The 22,549-nt window shown below is 41.3% G+C and overlaps 2 protein-coding genes across 6 annotated transcripts in view; one reads left to right on the forward strand and one right to left on the reverse strand.

Moving 5' to 3' along the window:
• Positions 1–550, forward strand: part of LOC102777354 (electrogenic aspartate/glutamate antiporter SLC25A12, mitochondrial-like) — a 22,892-nt gene extending 22,342 nt beyond the window's left edge. For both annotated transcript variants that reach the window (XM_087853233.1, XM_087853234.1), the window contains exon 18: positions 1–550. This exon is cut by the window's left edge and continues 32 nt beyond it. In XM_087853233.1, coding sequence (XP_087709359.1) covers positions 1–176 — 176 coding nt within the window. In that variant the 3' untranslated portion in view covers positions 177–550.
• dync1i2a (dynein, cytoplasmic 1, intermediate chain 2a) lies at positions 497–22,489 on the reverse strand. 4 transcript variants are annotated; one of them, XM_006788480.3, is made up of 17 exons: positions 22,401–22,489; positions 20,823–20,934; positions 18,809–18,920; positions 17,568–17,655; positions 16,441–16,500; positions 15,978–16,087; positions 11,085–11,174; positions 10,742–10,904; positions 10,551–10,650; positions 9,315–9,440; positions 7,035–7,181; positions 6,837–6,950; positions 6,175–6,308; positions 5,023–5,167; positions 1,993–2,133; positions 1,702–1,827; positions 497–1,425 (listed from the first exon to the last, which is right to left on the reverse strand). In XM_006788480.3, exons 2-17 carry the CDS (start codon positions 20,922–20,924, stop codon positions 1,312–1,314), a joined length of 1,872 nt encoding a protein of 623 aa, XP_006788543.1. In that variant the 5' UTR covers positions 20,925–20,934; positions 22,401–22,489; the 3' UTR covers positions 497–1,311. The 4 variants fall into 4 exon arrangements, with proteins under 4 accessions (XP_006788543.1, XP_006788542.1, XP_035762629.1 ...); XM_006788479.3 differs by having other exon boundaries at positions 16,411–16,500; XM_035906736.2 differs by having other exon boundaries at positions 16,411–16,500; positions 22,406–22,484.
• Positions 22,490–22,549: the final 60 nt, after the last annotated feature.

Consider the following 22,549-nt stretch of genomic DNA (forward strand, 5'->3'; position numbering starts at 1 on the left):
CTACAATCAAGGACCTTCCCTCTGTGACTCCAGACCACCTGGGTGGTTACCGTCTGGCTGCCTCAACATTTGCTGGTGTGGAGAGAAAATTTGGCCTGCACCTGCCCAAGTTTAAGCCTTCCGGAGAGGTGACAATCACATCAGCGACGTCCAAAGCGGAGCCTCAAGCCTCATAAACAGTCACTTCTCGTGAGGGCTGCATGCTCTTTCAGCCCTCATTTCCTCCTTTACTTAACCACATTTCGATTCAATGCATAGAAGTGGTTGTCTTACTATAAATGCTGCATGGGTATGGCTTTAATTGCATTTTCTTTGCATAGCTTGCACAATTTTTTGTACATCTTGTACTTCTCCACAGAGGGACATTATGGCATCACAAAGGATTGTCACTGCGCTTTTCTGGTGTGCATGTGTGACTTACATATAAGAGACATGAGGATGTACAGATATTTTCCAAAGTATTTATTTTGAAATCACGACCAGGGGACTTGGGAAATAATTTAAATGTATTTATTGTATTTTACTGAAATAAATCATTCAAACTGTTGATTTCTATTGTGAAATGTACATTCTCTGTTTTGACACCAATCTCTATTCAGAGCCCATCACCGTACATGACAAACGTGGAAATCACCGAGCAGTTACAGCATACATAATCACCCTATTCAACATGCTGGGGTGATATTCCAACCATCCCGGATCCAACTCGAGCTGCGCTGATTAAGAGGCAAGAAGTGCAGTATAAAACAACATCTTGGTAGAAAGACTTTGACATTTCACTATTTTACAAACACGTGTTTATGTTATCCAGTCTAAAAGAACAGAGATGGCGACGTGGGCTACAGCTATGAGATGTTTACATTCCTGGGTGTTTAGAGATGTGATTGCTTTACTACAACTTTGGTGGAAATGGAGAACAGCTCTTACTGATTTTCCTGAATATGTTGAAAGTGGAGCACCGACTTAACTCATAATTAAGGCTGCCATGCTGTAAATAATGGTGGGTAAAGACGTGACAATCAAGATTTAAATTAAACTTTAAGGCATCTGGTTGAAGAAAAGATGACTGTTTTGTGAATATGGCTTTGGGTTAGTGTCTGAGGTTCGTAGCCCTGTCGCTTGGCTTATTCAGAGGAAGACAGACCACGGTGCTGCGAACTAAGAAGGCAATTGTCTAAATAAGAGGAGCGTTGGAAACCAAGCGATATCCGTACTTCTTTCTGATACAAACTTCATCTTTTCCATCTATCAAAACAGGTCATTAACGAGCACATGACTGGTCCCTTAAATGCCTCGTCCAGGGAGATAAGCTCATGCGGCCAGACGCTGAGCTGCAAGCTCCTCTGCGTCATCCCTGTTCTCGTTGATTTCTGCCAGTGTGCGAACAAAACGGGTCCATTCGTCATTTCGCGGTACCGCAATTTGCTGTGGGGGAGGAACACGACAGAGACGTGAATTTCAAACGCAGACAGGTTATGCTCTGTGCATTTTTTTACTCACAAAGAGCAGACCTAAAATGCACAAATTAGTCCTTAAGATGCTCTTCTAAAATCTCAATAAGGTAAATGCTTTACAATTAATCCCTCATTACTAAATTACACATTGTAGCAGGTGAGAGGCTGACTCATTTTTGCAAAATCCAAATTGGGTTTTTTTTAAAGGTACAGTCAGAAACTGAAAGGCTGACTCATGCTTGCTCACCTCTCCAACATCATAGACAAGGACTTGTCCATCAGAGTCTCCCACAGCGATTTCTTTGCCAGAATGAGCCCATCTGACCCTGTTCAGGGCTGGGTTACCCTGCACTGTGACGCTGGCGGTGGGGACCTGAAACAATAACAGCAATCAGGAGTGTACTTGCACGCTAAACCATGTGAAGGCACAGGATCTGATATGGTTAAAAAGGTCAAAATCAAGATATGAGTATCTCGTCTACAGTAAAGATGGTAACAGCACACAGCTGCTCTTCTGAGAAATGTCTATTAATATTACCTCTGTATCATTGTTGAGGTTCCACAGGTCGAGATGACCGACTCCGTCCACGCAAGCAAACAGAGCAGGGTGAGTCGGGGACCACATGACATCATACACGTAATCAGAGTTATCCTCGAACGAGTACAGCGGCTTATTGTTCTGCAGGGAGAAAAAAAAAAATAGCTTCATTCAAAAAGGTTTCCAGTTTTAAATGTATAAATATCCATCTACACACTAATGCAACTCAGTGATGTTTTAAACTGTTAAAACGCACTGGCTTATGTTACTTAGCAAAGCCAGTCAACATTATCACAAACTGCAGTGTGAAAGATCAAACATGACAAAGGTTTGTGTTTCAAAAGAAGTGCATGGTTATGTTCATACAGGACACACAATAAGACACTGAACCCCAAGTTGCTCTGCAATGAGTCCATTAGAGTGTGAATTTTAAAAAAGTGCTTGTGTGAATGGGTGAGTTTGAGTGCTCAAGTAGAAAAGTGCTCTATAGGAACCTGTCCATTTACAATACTGCTAAAAAAAATGCTTAAAGGTCACTTAGAAATGTTGTAAATGACAATTAATGATTAATGAAATCAATCAGAAGTAATTTATGATTTGTAATGGAATATGTGTGCAGGCACAATTCCAGCGACGATCATTCATGTTTTTCCTAATGGGACACTGTGTTACCTAATGCAGCTTTATCATGTTAAAAGGCTAATTGATCATTAGAAAAAAGCCCTTGCCAATTATGTTAGCACAGCTGAAAACTGTTGTGCTGATTAAAGAAGTAATAACTTTGGCTACTTGAGTATCTGGATCATCAGCAATGTGGGTTCATTGTAGTCTTTAAAAGGGGGGGGGGAGAAAAAAATAAATAAAATCAGAGTAAAATTTTTCCAAGAAAAACAAAAAAGTTATTTCATGATTAGATTTGCAGTGAACAGATTTCAATCATCTGTTCTATTCGACTCAAGAATAGCACAAACCTCTAACCAGAGTAAAATCAACAAGACTGAGACGCTGGCCTATAACAGACCAAGAAGAGACGCAGTCTCTAGTTTGAAAAACAAAAGTCTCACAAGCCTCAAGGGCACCCACAAAACACCCGATTCTACCTCGACACTGAAGTGATGACACCAGGATGGTGGGCTTCTCTGAGTTACTGAACTCAAGGGAAAGATTAAAATGGTCGAAAGAACACGAGCAGCAAAAAAGTGCAGAGGCATCCAAATTTGAGGAGACAAAGAAGAAAATTTGACAGACATAGAACAAACAAAAAGATAATCATTTGTCAAACTGATGGAGGGAACCTGAAAGGCCGCTTCTCTGCGATGTGCTCTTTTTAATCATAGAGTATAAAAATAAAAGCAGTCAGCTGATATCCCAGTCTGTAATGGAATGGCTGGGCTCAAACCCACTCATCTGTTGTGGGAACAGCATGACCGTATGGTTTATAAGAAGTGTCCAGTGTGGGAGGGGAAATGTCTACAGAACAAAAAAAAAAGCCATCGGGAATTCTGTAACTGCTGCAAATGGATGAAAAAGACTTGCTTTGGGATGGGATGCAACGGGGACAGCCTGTTATGTCAGAACAGAGCTTTTACAGTTTGCCTGGCTTAAAATGACCCTCTGGGAGCTGACTATGGAGTAAGTGTGATTGGTCTTCATACAGTAAAGGCACAAAGTCATAATTGTTTTACCTTTCCTGTTACTTTTTTGGTCATTTTATAAACAAAAATGAGAAAAGCTTGAGTAAAATGAACATTCCTTATAAAAAAAAACACAAAAACGTTTTTTTCCACAAGTATGGTAACTTTCCTTTGGTGAGAAGAAAACAAATTCTAAATAAGTGATGCGTTTTCATACTTGACCCTTGATCATCGTTTCTGAACTGTAAATAGTGCACATATTTCGTGATGTTATATGTTTCACATGTAGAAATGTTTCTAAGACCACTCTTGGCAGCCCAAATTTGTACATCATTTCCTGTGCGCGCTCAGTGCACAGGAGAGTGGGCCCAGAGGAGGTTCGCTAAGTCCCAGCCACCAAACACTCGCCATTGAGCCTCCCCATCCCTGGGTGTTGCTCCACAGTGGGGCCCCAGTAACCCTCGCTTGGGCAGGGCATCATTTCGTTCCTGTTCTCTTCAACAGGGGTTTCTGAATCACTCTTCATCTGGCCCCTCACTTAACACTGAAATTGCCCCAGGGGACCCCACCGGGGAAGGCTGCCTCTGACAACCGAGCTTCTGGGATCACAAACCCCGTCCACGTCCATAAGCAGGCGATGCATTAAGGGGCCAGATGAAAAGAGGCTGTCTCCCAAAAGAGCTAGAGGAGGTGTATGTGTATGTGTCTATTCATTGCCAAATAAAGACAACAGAGCGCAGGCAGGTGAGACTTTCACTTTGACAACACTTCTTATGAATATTCATTACATGCCCTTTTCTCTCATTGTCTCTTATTTTTTTCAGTCTCCCGAGTTCAGTTCAAGAGTGTTCTGTATTATTCATTGTGATGTACAGTCAAGATGTCAAAAGTGAAAATCTTCCACTGCCACCACTAATGCATTATATCAAATGTTTTTTTAAAAAAAATCCTATATGTAAAAATGCAGGGTAGCAACTCTCATTTAACAACTACAGATAAAAAAAAAAAAAAAAAAAAGTCATCCATTTTTATATAAACATTTTTAAAATAAACATTAGAGCCTAACAGTCTGAGCCGACCTGTTGCTGTGGAAACCAAACTGTGGCAAATAGGAAGTGAAAAAATTAATTATTTTGGCTAAACGGAGTCTGGTATTGACTGCTGTATCAGGACATCTGTCTACAAATTCAATCAATAGCCTTTTAACAGAAGTTTGTGACTTAAAAATCAACCTTAAAAGAATCATTAGTCCCACCTTACGGCTGAAAGTGAACAATAACTGGATTATAGTGAAGCCCAGAGAGGCACAGAAAGGGAGGAAACTTTTCCCTACGCAGAGATGGGCCAAATAAATGAATCATGGCTTTTAAAATACATCCTAGAGCTCAGGTCATACCTTGGTGCTCCACAGCTTGACAGTCCAGTCGAAAGACGAGGTAACAAACAGGTGAGAGAAGTCCAGTGGCCCTGCAGCTGTGTGGCAGTGGAGCCCCGTGATGGGGCCGTGGTGTCCCTCAAACATCTCGCTAATGCCTGCTTTGCTGTGGAGCACACCGATAAATATGGGTAAATATGCTTAAATTGACCACAAACAATTTAATTTTACCTTCAGATCTAATGTCTGAATACACATTTGTGTGCACTGTAGAAACTTTAGAAAAAAAGACACAACAAAAATGCACAACACTGCTGGTTGTTACCATTTACGCAATGCATTAAGCAGGTAAGTAAGCGACAGGCACAGATGGACCTCTGCTGGACGTATTCACAGTAATCATTTACTTATATCGTGTAATTACCAGCAGGGAGGCAAAAGTGACTGCATCCCTTCAACCACATGTTGCAGAGCTGTTACCCAACTGAGGCTCTGATAATTAATGTAGAGAGGTAAATACTCAGCATGAGTGATGCTTATGCATTATTAACTGCGATGAGAGTATCATACCATTGTAAATGAGGTGGAAAATTATTCCCCCGATTACAGAGGTGATTCTGCAGTGCAAAACCTCGCAGCTATCACCTCTCTGTGGTTTCCAGGCATACTACAGGACATTTGGTGTGAGGCTGACACGCTGCTCACTGGCAGCTCTGATTTAAGCCACATTTCTCTGCCGAGGACCATCCTAGATGAAGAGCCCCAGTCTCCTAAATGAGAACATTGTGGGATGAAGTGCAGTTTTAATTCTCCCAGGGATGACCGACTGTAAACAAACTCTCTCACCCAGAGAAACATACTGAGGGAAAAAAAATTAAATAAAAATAAAAGAACAGGGGGGAAAAAATGATTTGTTTCCCCTGCATGTGTGCCCTGTTTATGTTGAACGGCCTTTACAAACACAACTGACAAGCGGAAAAGAAAAACAGGATGACTGGGCAGGAGTGAAACCTCAAACAGCAGGAGATCAAGTGTTGGATTTGCGTTGCACTGGGAAGTGAGTGGGCTATATTTATTTGACACACGGGTCTAGGTGGGCCTTACAAGTCGCCTCAGTTTCCTGCTGGTGTTCGGGAGGCGACACGGTGGGACTGCGGTTGCTTATGAACGCACCTTCCATGACGACATGACATGTAGACTGAGCCGTCCTCGCTGCCCACTACGAAATTGTTGACATCTCCAAGAGGGAAAGACATAGAGGTGACAGCTACAGCTTTGGACTGCTTGAACACCAGCTCCATGCTGTCCTGTGGAGGGGAGGAAACATGGAACAACATCTATAACAAGCTCCCCGCCCAGGCTTTAAGTTAACACACACTCTGCCAAGCAAAACCTATAAAAATCACCCGACAGTTTATTAATGTGTAATCTAAATTCGACTAGTGCTTTATAAAAAAAAAAAGAAGAAGAAAGAAATCAGTTTGACAGCGAGGGCTTGGCAGCAGAGATGAAATGACACAGCTAGCAAGAATCATTTCCTTCAAAGTGAAAAATGAGCTGTAGAAAAAAATAAGGGTAAAGTCGAAGGAAATACCAAACTGGAATGTGAAAAGGAAAGAGTCCAGCCAAAATGTCTGACATGTAGCACAAATGCAAAGGACAGGAAGCATGTGGGCAATGTGAAAGAAGAAAAAAAGAGAGGTAAACAACAGAAAATATATTGTCTTTGCTAAAGTCTGATGCATTATCATTATAAAAACTTATTTTTATAGTTAATACTTTAACTTCTTCACAGCAGAGCACACATTCAGCATCTGCTCTGTGTTATATGTTACCTGAGGCTGAGAGAGCATGTCCAGACTCCAGGAGCACATCTTGCCATCAGTAGAGATGCTGATGAGGTTGTGGGCATTCTGGGTGCCGACCACATTTACGCAATATACTGGGTGCTGCGAAGACAGTGACGGGGAAATTTTACCTTTTAGCTAAATATAAATGAAGTATACGCCCACTGTGTCAGACCTTTACTGTACCGTATGTGCTGCTGCTGACAGGGGAGTCCTCTGCACAGGGGTCCTCTTGTTGCTCCTGTTGTCCCACAGCACAATCTGCCCCGAGTAGGTGCCTCCCACCACAACGTTGGGGTGGAACTTGGCAAACGCCGCTGACATAACAGCAGACTGTCACAATGAGAGGGTGCAAGAAGGGTTGGGCAAGGAAAAATGAAATAGAGATTTATATTGAGACAGCCGCAGCTAACAATGGAAGCTCAGAGACAGTTTACAAAGATACCGTGAATGTTGAGGTATCGGCTGTTAAACTAAGGTGACGGGGCTTTTACCAACGTAGCCTCTAAAGCGTGGAGCAGTCCAACTGGAGTCACATCACTACTGAAGAGTTTACCTGAAATACTCTTATCAGAACATCTTTATAATTTTTTTTCAATTTTATAAAATGTTTTATTCTGAGAAGCAGTTTGTAACTTTAGGAGAAGTGCTACATATGAAGTATAACATTTTTTAAATGTATTATTCAATTTTTTTCCCCATTGCAATTTCCTAACCATTTATCCAGTTTCAACTTGTGGAGGCGGGCTGGAGACTTTCCGAACTGTCGTGGGATAAAAAGCAGGGTACCAGAGAGACAGACAGCAATTCTCCAATTAGAAATACCAATTAATCTATCAAATATGTCTCAGGGCTGTGGAACAAAGCCGGAATACCTGGATGGAAGCCACACACATACAGGGAGAGCTGATCATGGCGTCTGGTCAGCTTGTAGATTTAAACTCAGGACTTTCCTGCTGTGAGGCGATGATGCTAACCGCTGCACCACTGTGTAGCTAATGTTATTCATTTTAGCCCAGTCTTAATTTGCCTCTTTCTCTTAAAAAATAAGTCTAAACAGTCAACCACTTTCCAAGATAACAAGCGGCAACACTACTGTTATTTCAGAAAACAGTGACACTATTGACCAAGGGCACCAAATGACCCCAAAAGAGGAAAAAATAGCTCATTATTTGAGGTTAGGTAACCGCACTGTGGAGCGAGTGATGAGAAGGGAAAGAGTTTTCATAGAGTAACAGGCCAATGGAAATCTACAGCAGTGAGGACATTATGCCACTTTCATTTCAAGGAAACTATCCCAAAACTGACGAGCTGAAAAGAAAATGGAAGTAGCGAGCCCTGCAACATGAAGAGGGCACAGCAAGCATGCTGAGATTTTATGCTACTAGTTGATTTTTGCACTGCTGCTAAATTTGAATTCTTCCACACAAACATTTTTTGAGCTGTTTTAGCTAAAAAAAAAAAAAAAACCCTGAATTTTATTGAGAGCAAATGTAATTATTTCATGCTATTTATTTGCTGAAATAGAAATAGAAATTAAAGTCAAAATAACTCCTATTTCCCACTGATGTTCTCAACCACAAGTCAAACCTATGTGGGGCTGTAAAATACTGCAAAGATTTGCATCAGTAGCATTTAAAATCTCCAAAGATGCAATAATATGGACATGGAAAACACAGACTTCAATCTGCAGCTTTTTCCTTCTTCTGCGTCATCTTGCATGTTCCCTCTTTATTAAAGTACAACTAAACACATCTTACATAACTCGAGCCTCAGTTCTTACAGTGTAAATAAACAGACCTCAAGGCTGGCCGATAAGATCAGTATATATTTTTGGATTATGGTTTAGGTGGACTACACACACTCATCACCCCACCTATAACATTTCTTTCCCCAGAAAGTCATCCCGGCAAAACTTTTAATGCATAGATAAACTGACTTGGAGGCAAAAAGAAAACTACGTTAACACTTCTGTTCAGTTTTACTCATCTGAGCAACACGCCTGCATTTACATCCGCTATGGAGGCCAAAACATGTGGTTCTACTCAACTTGTCTTGGTGAAGGAGCCTCAGGACAAGCATTGTAATAAGGCTGGGCAGAGCGGAGGAGCTCAACTGGTCTCCCAGCTAGCTTGTCTGAACACAGGGCCCTTGTTTAGATGCACATGATAACCAGCCCTGCCCCACACGCTTAATCCTGCTGCGGTGCTCAGATTCCACCCGACTCCACAGGTCTTCTCAGGCGCCTCATGAACATGTGTTTGTGCATAGATGTGGTGGAGGTGGATGCCAGCACTGTGAACTCACAATGTGGATGAGGGTAAGGGGGGTAAGGGAGCAGAGGAGGAGGCAGGGAGCCTGACAGGATGGCTGGCCGTGTTCCATGTTTGTCATGGAAGAAGCCATCCGTGAGGTTGCTGGGTTATGTTAGTAAAAGGACAGGAAAGCTAAAGTTGCTTTTAGTACCTGACAGTGGAAGACGTACTCCGGTGTAGTTTTCTTGTACTTCATGTTCCACACCAAAGCCACACCGTCTGGCTCATGAGGAGCATCCTCATTGTTGTTGTATGAAGCAACCAACAGTTCAGGATACTGGAGACAGACCAAAAATAAAAATAAAAATCAGACTGAATGAATGTCGGAGGGAGGCAGGCAGACATGCCCCCCAGGCTTGGCTCCAAGTGGAAAAGCTTTGCCTGCCCCGAGTGCTGCTGCTGAATGCCTTCGAGAATGACTAACCCTTTCCTCCAAGATTTATGGCTCATTTAACTCACCCTACCCCCCGAAGAACGTTGGTAAATGATGTTTTTATTCCTTTGCATAATTTTAACTAAAAGCTACAGTTCTGCAAGGGCTCAAAAGAACACAGAAGCAGACTCAGCAGCTCAGTAAGGATCTCATAAAACACAAACCCATCCCAGTGTATTTCAAAAAACACAGACTGCAGAAACACTATCCAGATGTTGACAAACGATTAACCTCTGCTGCTTTTAATACTTAAATTTAAGTACAGTGGATGCATCACTTTACATCACAAGGGTGTGGATACTGCTCTGAGCAAGAAAATACAGTGAACAAAGAGTTGGTGTTCAATCACTGTCACAAGTCATTGCACAATAATGCATTAAATGACCTTAGACACCAGAGGAAACAAATCATTACGGCCTCCGACTAAGTGACAATTTGTATGGGACGTAACTTACTTTTCCTGAGGGAGCTGAGGCTGAAAGAACATGCTGTCAAACTCAAGCTATGTAATCATAAAGCATTATGGCTGTGCAAATCTAAGTCGTTTAAACAGGCAATTACAAAACAATTATGCTCTTAGCAGAATTCCAGCACAAAGACACAAGGATTAGGATTAGCAGATGATCTATGACTGTCTCTCTGAGAAAATGTGTTAAAATGCTGGTTTTAGGGCCAAACTTTTAATACCTGTCAGCCAATACAGACCATATATGAAAATCTTTAAGGGGTTTTTTTATTATACTGTTTGCAGAACACCAAAGTATGCATCAAAGCTGAGCATAATCAAGCAGTAACTTCAATGGTGAGTGGCCAACGTGTTTGTGAAAGTTAATACTTAATGATTTCAATATGACTGCAAACATAACGTCTGTTTATATGTGTAAACCACACAAAATCCACTATCAGTCAGGCTCTAGTTGGCTTCACCATGAAAACTTTGCTAAGAAAAATGACCTGGGGTGACCAGTCCAGGCAGGTGACAACACGATGTTTGGACCAGCGCTCATCCACAAACTGCCTGTTAAGCGAGAGCTTTGCCCCGGCCTGGATTTCACTGCGGAAAAACAAAGCACCAAAAATCAATAAAAAGCACTTCTTCAAAAACCAATTACAAGTTTTAAAAACACTAGCTGCTCAATAATTACCCCTCTTTCTCTTCAAGGTCACGGCCGCTGTAGTCAAAGAAGAGGTCCACGTGCTCGGATAGAGCGCGCTCGATAATGCGAGTGCTGTGGTCGAAGAAATCTGCAAACTCCTCCGAGTGCAGAATCTGGAGTTTTTCCTCCTCTGTCAGCTCGTGAGGGGGTGCTAAATAGAGAAACACAAACACAGTGAAATGTCGTGAAGATCCCTGGTGCTAGTAGCCATTATTTTATGCAATCTGATCCCCCTCAATTATATAGATAATCTGTAACACTTACATATTTTAAGTGTTAACTAAACTGCCTCAATTTCAGCAGAGAATCTCAATTATCATTTCTGCTGTACCTTCCTCCTCCTCCTTTTTCTGGTCCTCTTTCTCAGCTTGAGTCTCAACTACTTGCTGAGGTGGAGCACTTTCTTCCTCTTCTTCTTCCTCTGTTGATGAAAAAGATACCCGTATTAAACATTAGAAAACAACTCTCAATCAACATAACCTGTGTAAGAAGTAGTAAACGAGTATGTTTATGATCATCATTTCCTCTGAATTTTCAAATGCTAAAAGGTATAAAAATCAAACAACAAATAAACAACTTTAACAAAATGAATGAGTATGCTTCCAAACACAGACGTTTCATACCTTTTGGTCACTACATTTTCCACATTGATTATTTTTCTCTTTCAAGAAAAGCTCCACCCAGTGATTACTGGCACAGCAATAGACTGATTTTGTATCTCTCCCTTGCATTTGTTTGGTTTGTCAGCACAATGTCTCCTTTCAAAAAGAACATGGCTCTGTAAAGCGGGGAAGTTTGTCATTTGTATTAAAGGGACACAGCGCAGCGGGTGTCTTGTTGTCATAGGGACCCCTGTCTTTCCCAACTGTTAATGAGACCCTAACCATTCAATAGACAGTCTAGCTGTCAGTGTAGCTGTTTCCTCTGTGTCCCACTAGTAGGTTGCCCCCTTCTAGGCCACGGGGCAGAGGTTGTGGAGCAGCTGCCCAGGCCCGTCCCATTGGACTGGCCAGATGACGGCATGGTGCAAAAGCAGATGGTGATGCTGGGATTGTCTTGTGCTCTTCAGAGGTGGCATGGGGATGGCACAGAGGTTTTCCGCATGGCTGCCCCGAGACAAGCTTCTCCCTGAACGGCAAGCCTGTGCAATTACCATCCTAGCAGGAGGTCCTGCAACTCCTATTCAGCCTCAGAGAATGTACGACAAAATACAGGCCACACCAGCTGGCAAACTGCACACCGGCTCTACCTCAAAGAAGATGAACACATCTTTTTCAAACACATTTCCTAGAGACACTATATAGACTATGCTTAAAAAAATAATAGCAGAAGGACAAAACAGATTCATGAGGAAAGTGGAAATACTCGCCTGGTTCCTACAGGCGTTTATCTTTGTATGAACCTTACAGTTAATCTAAGATGACAGCACCACACGCCAGAGTTTCCTTCCTACTGAGATAATCTAAATGATAATGTCATCTGTCACTTTGTCCATAAAATGATTTATCCCCTTTCTCAGATGGAGGTTTAGGGGATGAAGGTTACCGGGTGCACTGATGAGTTTACAGAACTGGGTTGATGACACAAGCCATTTCAATGTGCGGCCATACTCTGCAACCAACAGGAGAAGGTTAAAATCTTTCCTTTCAAGGGCCTCAATCAGGCTTAAAGGAAAACAGTAATCACTGTCTTTCAGCTAGTCCCGGCCGTGCTCGTCAGCCCTTTCCCTGGCGAGGCAGCCAGAGCAATCAACCTGCCAGGCATTAGGAGCGGACAGACAATCTGAAAATAAAGGGTATAATGCACCTGCCAGCCAAAATGGCCATTTGGAGAAAAGCTAGTGATCCTGGTGACCCCACTGGGGATGTGCGTGTGTGTGGGGTGGGTGGGTGGGGGGAATAGCAAGGGTGGGTGGGTTGCATTTAACAGAATTCACACGGATCAGCAATGTCCCATACGCTGACACCTCCTCTCAAAGCTGCAAAGCAGGTCCAATTATGGCTTTTGTACCACTTAAGACATAAAAGCTTTTTTTTTGTATGTAGTGTTGGTGGGGGAGTAATCACAAGTCTTCCTCAATAGACAATATATTAATGCAAACATGGCGTGTGGCCAGTGGTGAGCAACTACAAAACTAAATGACCTTGCAGGTGGCATCCGCATTCTATACGCACAGACAGACCAAGGCTGTGACTTCAGCATGTGCAACATGAAGCCCAATAATGAAACCATAGAAGACAAATTTCCACCAATTCACACGTACATCTGAACTATCATTTCTTGTATGCTGAAATAGACCTCTTCTAGCACCAGCGTGCAAAAAGCCTTTCCAAAGTGTGTAGTTGCATCTAGTAGTGCAGCAAATAAAAACATCAGCAAACCCTATTACATGAACAATAACAAAAAACAAATTGCATAGGTGCTGAAATCATACACAGAAAAAAAAGGGGAGAATATTCTCTTTTTTTTTTTTTTTATTCCAAATGATTAGCTACTGTATGAGAGAAGGATACAACAGATATTTAAGGGTACTAATCATCAAGTGCATAAAAGCTGACCACAATTACAAGTGGCACTTCAAACAAGAAGACCATTAAGGGCTTTTGTGATTAAAAGTTTTGACCTGCCTCTGAATTCATCGTGATTAAAACAATCACATTCAATTAAATATTAGATTTACTAAACTGCTCTGCATACTTATATTCCTGACGAGCCTTTTTGAAATGCTGTACTAGACGAACCAGTCCAGCCCTCCCCCTCCACACCACACGTACTCCCAAACCTCCAACCTTCCACAATATCTTATGCCATAATTACAGCCTCTTGTTGAGGAGTGCATACTGATGCTGCATATTACCTACTAGTGCAATCTGGGAATCGTGCAGCGGTGGCATATTCGACAATCTAATGGCTTAAACTAGCACATTTTCTGAAGCTATCTACAGATGAAAATAATTAATCTCCAATGCACTGAATGTGGGGCAGGCAGTGCTTTTAAAATTAATGTGGGTTTTTTTATTAGGCAGAAAAAAACATTGTATAATTTCTATGTCCTTTCCACTTTGTCTATGTGCACTTGTTGGGTTTTTTTTTAGGCTTTTGCCAGGTAGTTTGGCTCAAGCATTTTGGAGAGCTCGCCACTGTTCTTCAGTGTGTCGCTGCTTTCTCATGTAATCTCAGACTGACCCCACGACGCTGAAATCAGCTCTCTGCGGGTGCCTGATCAGCTGCATGGCTCGTTGTCATAGACGACAGAGCGTGTAGCTGTGTATTTGGGGTGGCTGTGATGTAGAAATATGCATGTGGGAGCCAAACAGATGTTTTCCTGAAGGTATTGTGTAATAAATAAAAATCTCAACAGCTAATATGCCTTGAAACATTTGCACAGTGCTGTTCACTGTTTAATTCCCAAAAAACTGGGATTAATTATAAGAAGACAGTACATTTTCTTCTTCGGCTGCCCCCTTTAGGGCTCACCACCGAGGATCACCTGCCTCTATTTCACCCTATCCTTTGCATCCTTGTCTTCCTTCACTATATCCAAGAACCCTCTCTCTGGGCTTCCACTTTTCCACCAGCCTGGCAGCTCCATCATCAACATCCTTTGTCCTACATATCCACTATACCTCCTGTGCACATGTCTCTAAAATGCTGAGTCTGAGCTGTCCCTCTGATCTACTCCCTCTCATACTGACCCTCCTGGTCACTCCCAACAGAATTAATAAGAAAAGGAAATCAAATATTTAAAAAATGGAAGTGATCCTTATACGAGCACAGGTATCAAGAGTTTTTTCATACACCAAGAAAACGAGTATCCAGTTGTTCTTGAGTGATATACTATTCTCATTTCCAACTATTTTAAAATGTGGATGGCTTCTCCTGGACTGCTCAGAGGACATTCTTTGTGCCAATGGGGCAGGTGATCTTAAAATCTTTTACTCCTTTTTCCGAGGTGTCTCACTGACACTGTGGGAACCCTCAGTTTGGAGCAGCCAGGGCATGGCAGCCGCTACCCTCTAATGCCACCGCCTGCTGACCTTGAGAGTGCTGCGGCGTTGCCTCCTTTTGACAACATGATAAATCGCTCAATCAGAAACCAGGCCTGACGCCACCCCACACATCAGAAATGCTCCAAGGGGAGCAAGCTGGGAAGGGGATGCCGTCTCATCGAGTGCCAGAAGTGATGGTGTGAAAATGCACAATGTCACTGAGTGTGTTTTGTTATGTGCCTGCTCGGTGAAGGGAGAAGACAGGGAAGCGAGGGAGTTGATGAAATGATTACATAGTGGCAGAGAGGGGAAGGGGGGGCCCCAGTGTTGAACAGCTGGCAGAAACCATCGTTGTTTAACACAGTTTTACAATGCCCAGTAGAGTCCAGCGTAAAGAGCGATGAGGAACACTGGGATGCTCTTCATCCTTCACTAGTTCCGCTTGTAGTTTTCCACAAAATCACACAATTTTATCTTACTCGAGCTGCATGCCACCTCAGAATTTTCTACACGTCACCTGATTAGACCACACAACCGACACGCCGTACACTTTTCAAAATCCTAACCAGGCTTTCAGGGATGCTTAAAACACGTGTTAGCTGGTGCAAATCATTTGAGAAATCAGCTTTAAAAAAAAGAAAGAAAAAAAAGATACAAAACAACTATCCTAATCAGGATTTCAGTCGAGCATATTACTCACCATCAGTCATTAGAAAAATCAACCGAGAACAAGAAGCATGACCAAAAATATTGCATATTTGATGGAACATGTGCTCACCATGTGAATTTTAGTAAAAAACCCAAATATTCTCTTCATCCAACCACATGAAAGCTTTGCTGCAGCATTTACATACATATTGACACGCTTCAGAGGGAATGAGCAGTCCTATGCACAGCATTTCATATCTTCCCTTCCAATCTCATTTCTCCTTCCTGTCACAGGCTTTCTCATCCTGCTCATTAATTATACCAAAGCAGCATTGGCTGGAAGGTTCAGAGGAGCAGAGCTTGTCAGAATCTAATCCCTGCCCTAACTTCTTATGTTTCCTGGGCCTCATTTTTCCTTTTCTTTCATCTCAGTAAAATCAAATCTCTTGCACTTGTTCACTTCTGCTCTCAGAGAGACCCTGTTAAGAAGAATGATATGATATAATCCATGCAAGCACGCAGTTATGTACATGTGCACACATTTGACTGCGTTTTTCAACATTAACCTATAACACTTCATGAGTCACCTTCTTTCGCCTGAGTAATGGTCTGGGTCTCTTTCGTGTAGGACACAATTTCACGTGGTGGGAAGTCCACTTGTGTAACTTTGGCCATCCCCAGTTTTGGAGTTACACGCCTAAAAGGAAAGAACAACTCAAGCTTTGCACAAAATCACAGTGAAAGAGACAATAAAGACAAAAACATACAACACAGTGCTACATCTGTAACCACTCTCGCCTCCTTGCAAGTGGGATCTTTTGCTGATTAAAGTGAGTAAATTAGTCGTTTATGGGATTGCAACGACTTCATATTAGTTTTTAAAACTATGTAAATAATTAAAAGGTTTTGTCTCACCATTCCTGCATGCATCCCTACATGGTTTTCCTGATCTGTCTTAACTGAATAATGACTTTGAAAGACAAAGTAATCATGCCATAGATTGAGAGAAGGGAAAATGACCAGGAAAGGAGAGAAGAGAGTGTCCAGTACCCCAGCTCAGAATCAGAGTGAAGTTGAAGAGTGGACGGGTCAGAGTCCCAATGCAGATTCCTGGTTAGTGTCACAGCAACAAGGCAGCATTAGTGAGAGAGAAACAGGCGAGCACAAATGAGGAGAGGAAATAAAGTTAGCATTATGGCACATAACAAACATGCTGATTGAATCCTAGGTCACAATTAAAATCATTCTGCATATCCAAACACCCAAAAAGGGAGTTTTCTTTATTACAAATTAAGCTTGGATCTGTTTACATAAACCCAGAGAGTGAAAAATGTATCTGCTTAAAATGCATGGGCACACAGACCCTGTGTGCGATGGCACAGGATGGTATGTTCAGGCCGAACTGTGTCACACCAAAGCACTGAGTGCTGTGCCGACAGAGAGGGGGGAGGGAGGGAGGGAGGGAGGGAGAGAGAGAGAGAGAACCCTCAGGGAGAAAACATGACCTCCATGTGTGTAGGAAATGGCCATGCTGGTGAGGGAAATGAGTCAACACGTAGGGGGAACAACTCACTGGGTCTGATGGGACACTGGGGGAGCTTGAGTTTCAGCACTGGGAAGGGGCTCTAATTAGGGGTTAAGGAGTCCCCCAGGCGTCACAGCAGCCTGCTGCTTTATTGTTAATTTAGGATTGTTCTAATTCGATGGCACACAAATGAAATAAACATGCACTCAGTTGGCAGGAATTTCATCGTTCACTATAATGATGTAGGACTTTGTAAAATGTTTTAACTCAGCTGCTGTTAATGCAATTGTGCTTAACAGGTATTCATAAGCTTTGTTTATAGAGTTTGAAAGTAATGCCAAGCATAAGAAAGCAGAACAGACAAGCTTCTTTATGTTGTTTTCAAAATGCTTCACAACTAATTTGCTGCAAAACAGTTCTGCAATTTAAGCTGTGACAAAGACACTGGAAACATATATTGCAGATATAAGCATAACAGTTAAATAGAATGCTGAAGTAACTTTAGAAAAAGCAAGGTAGAATCAACAAAGTACCAAGCATTTGATTATTATTCCTCAGGTAGAAACAGTTTTGGCCTGAAATAGGGACGTCTGCACTGTTTATACACTTGTCAAGTACTATACAAGTGCAGATTGTGAGACAGTGTGTGTACCTGGGTCCCACAGCTCCATCAGAGTCCTGGCTCCCTGCATCACTCGGTGTACCTGCAGATTTGGCAGTTGGAGAAATGGGAGGAGGGACTACACAGGGAGACAGACAGTAATCATCAGTAAACTGTTTATAGCAGTACAATACAATATAAATGTCTCTGTGTAAAGCAAGCAAAATGCACAAATCCAAATAATAAACGTAAACTCTTGCAAGCTCAAGCCATGTTGGGAAAGGAGATTTCAGCACAATTGCACTGTCTTCATCAATTAAATCATATGCAAGACCAAAAAAATACAATTAAAAACTAGCAGTATTAAAAATACATCCATGATTGTTCTGAATGTCTTATTTGGGTCCGTCTGCAAACTCTGATAGATTTTTATATGGATCTCTTCTGCCATCTGCTGTTAGCAATATGACAATGCTCTAAAAATCCACTGTGTGTATACTAGTATATTTTTGGAAATGTTTCATTTTTATCCATCCTTCCACTTAATATCATCATCATCATCATCATCACCATCTAGTGAGGCTCATGTTTGACAAGCTATTTACACAAACTCATCATAGCAATAATATCATGATTAGCCTCATCTTCCAGGCAACTGGATTTAGTTTTGCCACAATTTTCATAGTCACAGCTCAGAAAATGTCTAGTATAAAGCTACAAAAGAACAGTGACACATTTGTGTTACTTCAGATCTGTACTCCAGCATATTTGATACGAAAACTGTAATGGCCACCACATGAAAATGAGACTATTATGGTGGAGTTTTCTCGCATGCATCAGCATTTCTTATATTTAAAACGTTAATCCAATTTTAGGAGTCAGCACAACCATTACAGACAAAAATAAATGAAATGTTTATTAAGTAGTCCAAAGTATGCTGCATCTATGCACAAAATCAAGTGATTTAATATGACTATTAATGAAGATTCCAGTGCTTAGAAACTGAAATTTTATATTACTTATTTATTACCCCAAATATTCTGGTGTGAGTGATGTGGAATGAAAAATGCTGATTTCTGCACTGCTCATCCATGAACATGAACACCCAGACACCAATGTCAAAACATAGTTCTAGTACAATGACCCAACTGTATGTGTATGCAAACTAGATTCATTTTTTATCCAGCAATGTACTGGGGGTTTGAGCTCAGTTACATATGCATGTATTTTCCTAAGGGTGTACAGTTAAAAAGTAGGTATCATAATAGAGCTCTATGTAAAATAAAACATACCAACTGTAACATCTGTGGTTATGCCCACGCTCTGTAGAAGAGCCTCAGCTTCACGTCTTTTCTTCTCCAGGTCAGAGTCATCCTGAGGAAGTACGACCTCTTTCAGTTCCGCCTAGAAATAAAAACAAACAAACATAAAAACACCAATGATAACAATATTAAATTGACAGTAAACCATCCAGTCTCTTCTGCTTAACCAGTTCAGTGTCAGAGTGGGCTAAAGCCGAGCTGTCATAGACTGAGAGGTGGGGTACACTCTGGAAAGTTTGCCAGTCTATCACAGGACTACACAACACATTAATATTGATTTATGACTTTTTTAGTGATTCACAGCTATGAGGAAGCCCATTCTCTAAATTAAAAATTAGTACTTAATTGTTTTATGATGCACTCTGTGCAAGAATCTTATTACTGCCAAAGGACATGACAAGTGCAGCAAAGACCTGATCAGCAGGAACACCAGCAAGGATACATAACATTAATTTGGGGTGACTGTGTGGAGAGAAGGTGATCCACTAATTGGAAGGTCAGTGACTCGACCCCTGAGCTCTTTCAGCCTACATGTCAAAGGGTCTTTGGCCAAGATGTTTAATTCCAAACCTTTCTTCAGTGTGTGATTGAGAAAGAGCTGGAGGAACAGAATAAAATGGTGTATGCTTGTATGTTTGTAGGCTATCAAATGCTAGGAGAGATATTTTGGAGAAGAAGAAACCGAAAAGATGGATGCTATTAAATACGTCTGAACACAGAGCAAACTAGATTTTGTACATCTCCATCATTTAAGAGAAAAGCACTGCTGATGTCTGTCATTTTACCATTTCCAGGCCGAATTGCAAGATGAAAAGGTCTGAGGTTTGCTTTTCCTCGTGTGCACACAAAGCTACTGTATTTTAATGTGTCAAGATAAGATTGTTATGGCCTAGTGTTTGGCTTCGTAGCCAGAAATGTAGCACTGAGCATACGTGGGCAGTGGGACAGTGTATTGACCCTTACTTAAAACAGCGACAGGTTGGTTAAGAGCACATATCTTACAAAATAAAGCTGCAGTCATGATACAGTGTTGTTTTACTTTCATCCAATCTGTGTTTCACTGAGAGGTTTTGCTCCATGACATAAGCCTTGCCACCAGGAAGTAAATGTTCTAAGTAAGAACTCATGTAAACTGGAGAATTTGGGGAAAATGCTCCTTAAAGGACAAACCTGGAGAACAAAACAACTTTCCTTTCCCATTCAATAATCTGTAGCCTTCATACCACAAAGAAATACAGCTTTTATGGATAGGATGGATTATATTTTCAAAGGATGTGGAGGAAATAATCACACTAAAAGTAGCAACATGCAAATATCAATTAAGAAGAAGAGTTCTATATTGTCAGAACAGTATGAAACTGTCAAAACAGGAAATAATCAAATGATCTACACGTGCTTTTAAATTACAGTGGAATTTCGGATTTTTTTTTTTTATTCCAATCACATTATAGAAGTTCAAAAAACATTATGTAATATAGCCAAGAATGGCTGGAGAGGGAGACTGACAAAAGCATCAATATAGCTATCTACCAAAACACAGCTACTCTGCTAGAAGAAAATGCATACTGTACACTAGCCACCTCATATTGTTTTATCACATTAGGCCCAACTTGAGCTTGTTAATGCAATCTACTTATTATCAGTCAGTTGAGAAAAATCAATCCATGAAAAACATTTTACTTTTCTGTTTGCCATTCAAAACAAATGGTGTTGAATTTATTATCTATATAAACGCAGAAACCCTTACATTTGGATTAGAAATTAAAAGCATTATCACTAAAGGAACAGGGTTGCTTATCTTAATATAAATACCTTTCTCAGAAGAACCTTATCTCTTTGTCAAGGGCCTTGGGATGTGTTGTGTGTATTAACCACTTTCTCCTACTCTAAACTTCATATGCAAATGGCCAAATAAGTTTGACGATTAATGTGGACCATTGTAAATGCATGTAAACTAAATATTTACAAAACATTGTTAGCATACCTTCTTGCGCTCCTCTTCCTTCCTTCTCTTCTCTTCTCTGATTTGTGCTAAGCGTTGCTTCTTCCTTTCAAGCTCTGCTTTCAGCTCACTTTTGTCAGACATGATGCCAAAGCTGTATAAAAAGATACAGCTCTGTTATATTAAGTGTCGATTAAGATTAGTCTGAAATATAAAGTATTTATCAGCTAAAATTATAGCCAAAAAGTATTTGGACAAAGACACAATGTTTGTCATTTCAATATGTGACTGAAGTGCAGGCTTTCATCTTTAATTCAAGTTTCACAGATTTAGCCAAATGCTGCAAAACTGATCAGACAGCAAGTTCACAGTGCAAATGAGAAGTGGGATACTGTTCAATGGTCACCTGCTCTCAGCCCAATAAACCATGCTTTTTAGATACTGAAGACAGAGACCCACAAACAAGCAGTAAAGGTCTGGCAGAGCGTGTCAAGAGAGGAAACAAAGCATTTGAAGATGTCCATGCGGTATAGACGTCATTGGTTGTAAAGAATTAACAACAGTTCTGTTATGTCCGTTGGTCCCGTTTCTTCTGAGTCTCTGAAAATTGGGAGGACTCCGTAATAAAACGGCTGTAACTCCGAAAGAGTTCATGCAAATCTTTGGTTAAACCCCTCAAATTAAAGCTGAAAATCTGCACTTCAAACACATCTCAGTCTTGTGATTAAAGTCTCCATGTGATTAGGCTTTGAATAATCAGGCAAAAATACAAAAACTGTGAAAAATATTATTTATATATCAAAGCACCAGAAGTGTCCTAGTGGTCACGCTGTGTTTACAGGGTGTCCTATACCATAACTCAAAGCCAAGCATCTCATAACAGCTTCAGGAGCCTCTCACGACATTTCAGACAGCTTGTATCGACCCAACCTCTCACTGACCGCACAATTAAACCGACCAGTGTTTCAGCCTCGCCCGTGGGTAATTGAGTTAAATGTGTTAGCCGTGTATTATTTCTTCGCTTCATGTAAAGACTGGCTGACCAGTCATTGTCATTAGCTAGCTAACAGAGAGCCCCACCCTAGAGTTCGTTCAACCTCCCACACCCGCTAACCTCACCCGGCCCGGTGTTACGTTATCCATGTAAGTTAGTTATTCCCGTTTCATATTAGCTTACTGTACCAGTGAACTCAAAGCATTATGATGCTTTGTTTATTAGTTACACTGCAGTTTAAGGGAAACCCGCTAAGCAACAAGGGCCTCGGCTATTGCTAACAGTAGCCTTCCGTGTTATTAGTGACTACTGTACTGGCATTACAGCGCGTTTCTCTTAATAAACACCCACTACTATCTCCATTTATTATTTTTATATTTTTCTTGCTGATTTCAAGGCAATAGAATATTTCCCCCAGAGATCAACCCAAAAATAACGGCTAGAGATACATCACTTTGATAGAAGCTAGTTAGAGCAGCTAGCTACAGCAGTTAACCGGACTCCGGTCTGCAGCGCTGTCACGCTGACCACACGGTGAATAAAGACAGTTCGCTTACGAACACAGACATACTTTTACAGCTATGTGAAGCTACGGTTATATTGATGGTGATGTGTAGAGAACTAACCTTACAGAAAGTTTTGGACCTGTCACCAAAAGGCTTTAATCAACACTGAGCCAAAACAATCAGGCTCCCGACCAAAGTACAGGTGCCGAGTAGAGCCAAAAAGAGCCGCTCCGCCTTGACGTGGCTGTGCTGCTGTCATTTCCAGGCCA

Source organism: Neolamprologus brichardi, chromosome 16 (genome assembly GCF_056152115.1).
Source record: "Neolamprologus brichardi isolate AB-2024 chromosome 16, ASM5615211v1, whole genome shotgun sequence".
Taxonomy (NCBI): Eukaryota; Metazoa; Chordata; class Actinopteri; order Cichliformes; family Cichlidae; genus Neolamprologus; species Neolamprologus brichardi.

Coding starts and splice junctions, on each gene's coding strand:
- dync1i2a (XM_006788479.3), bottom strand. CDS start 20,924: ATGTCTGACAAAAGTGAGCTGAAAGCAGAGCTTGAAAGGAAGAAGCAA. Junction 7,182..9,314: donor AGTACGTCTTCCACTGTCAG/GTACTAAAAGCA, acceptor TCATTGTGACAG/TCTGCTGTTATGTCAGCGGC. Junction 1,828..1,992: donor ACCTCAACAATGATACAGAG/GTAATATTAATA, acceptor TTATTGTTTCAG/GTCCCCACCGCCAGCGTCAC.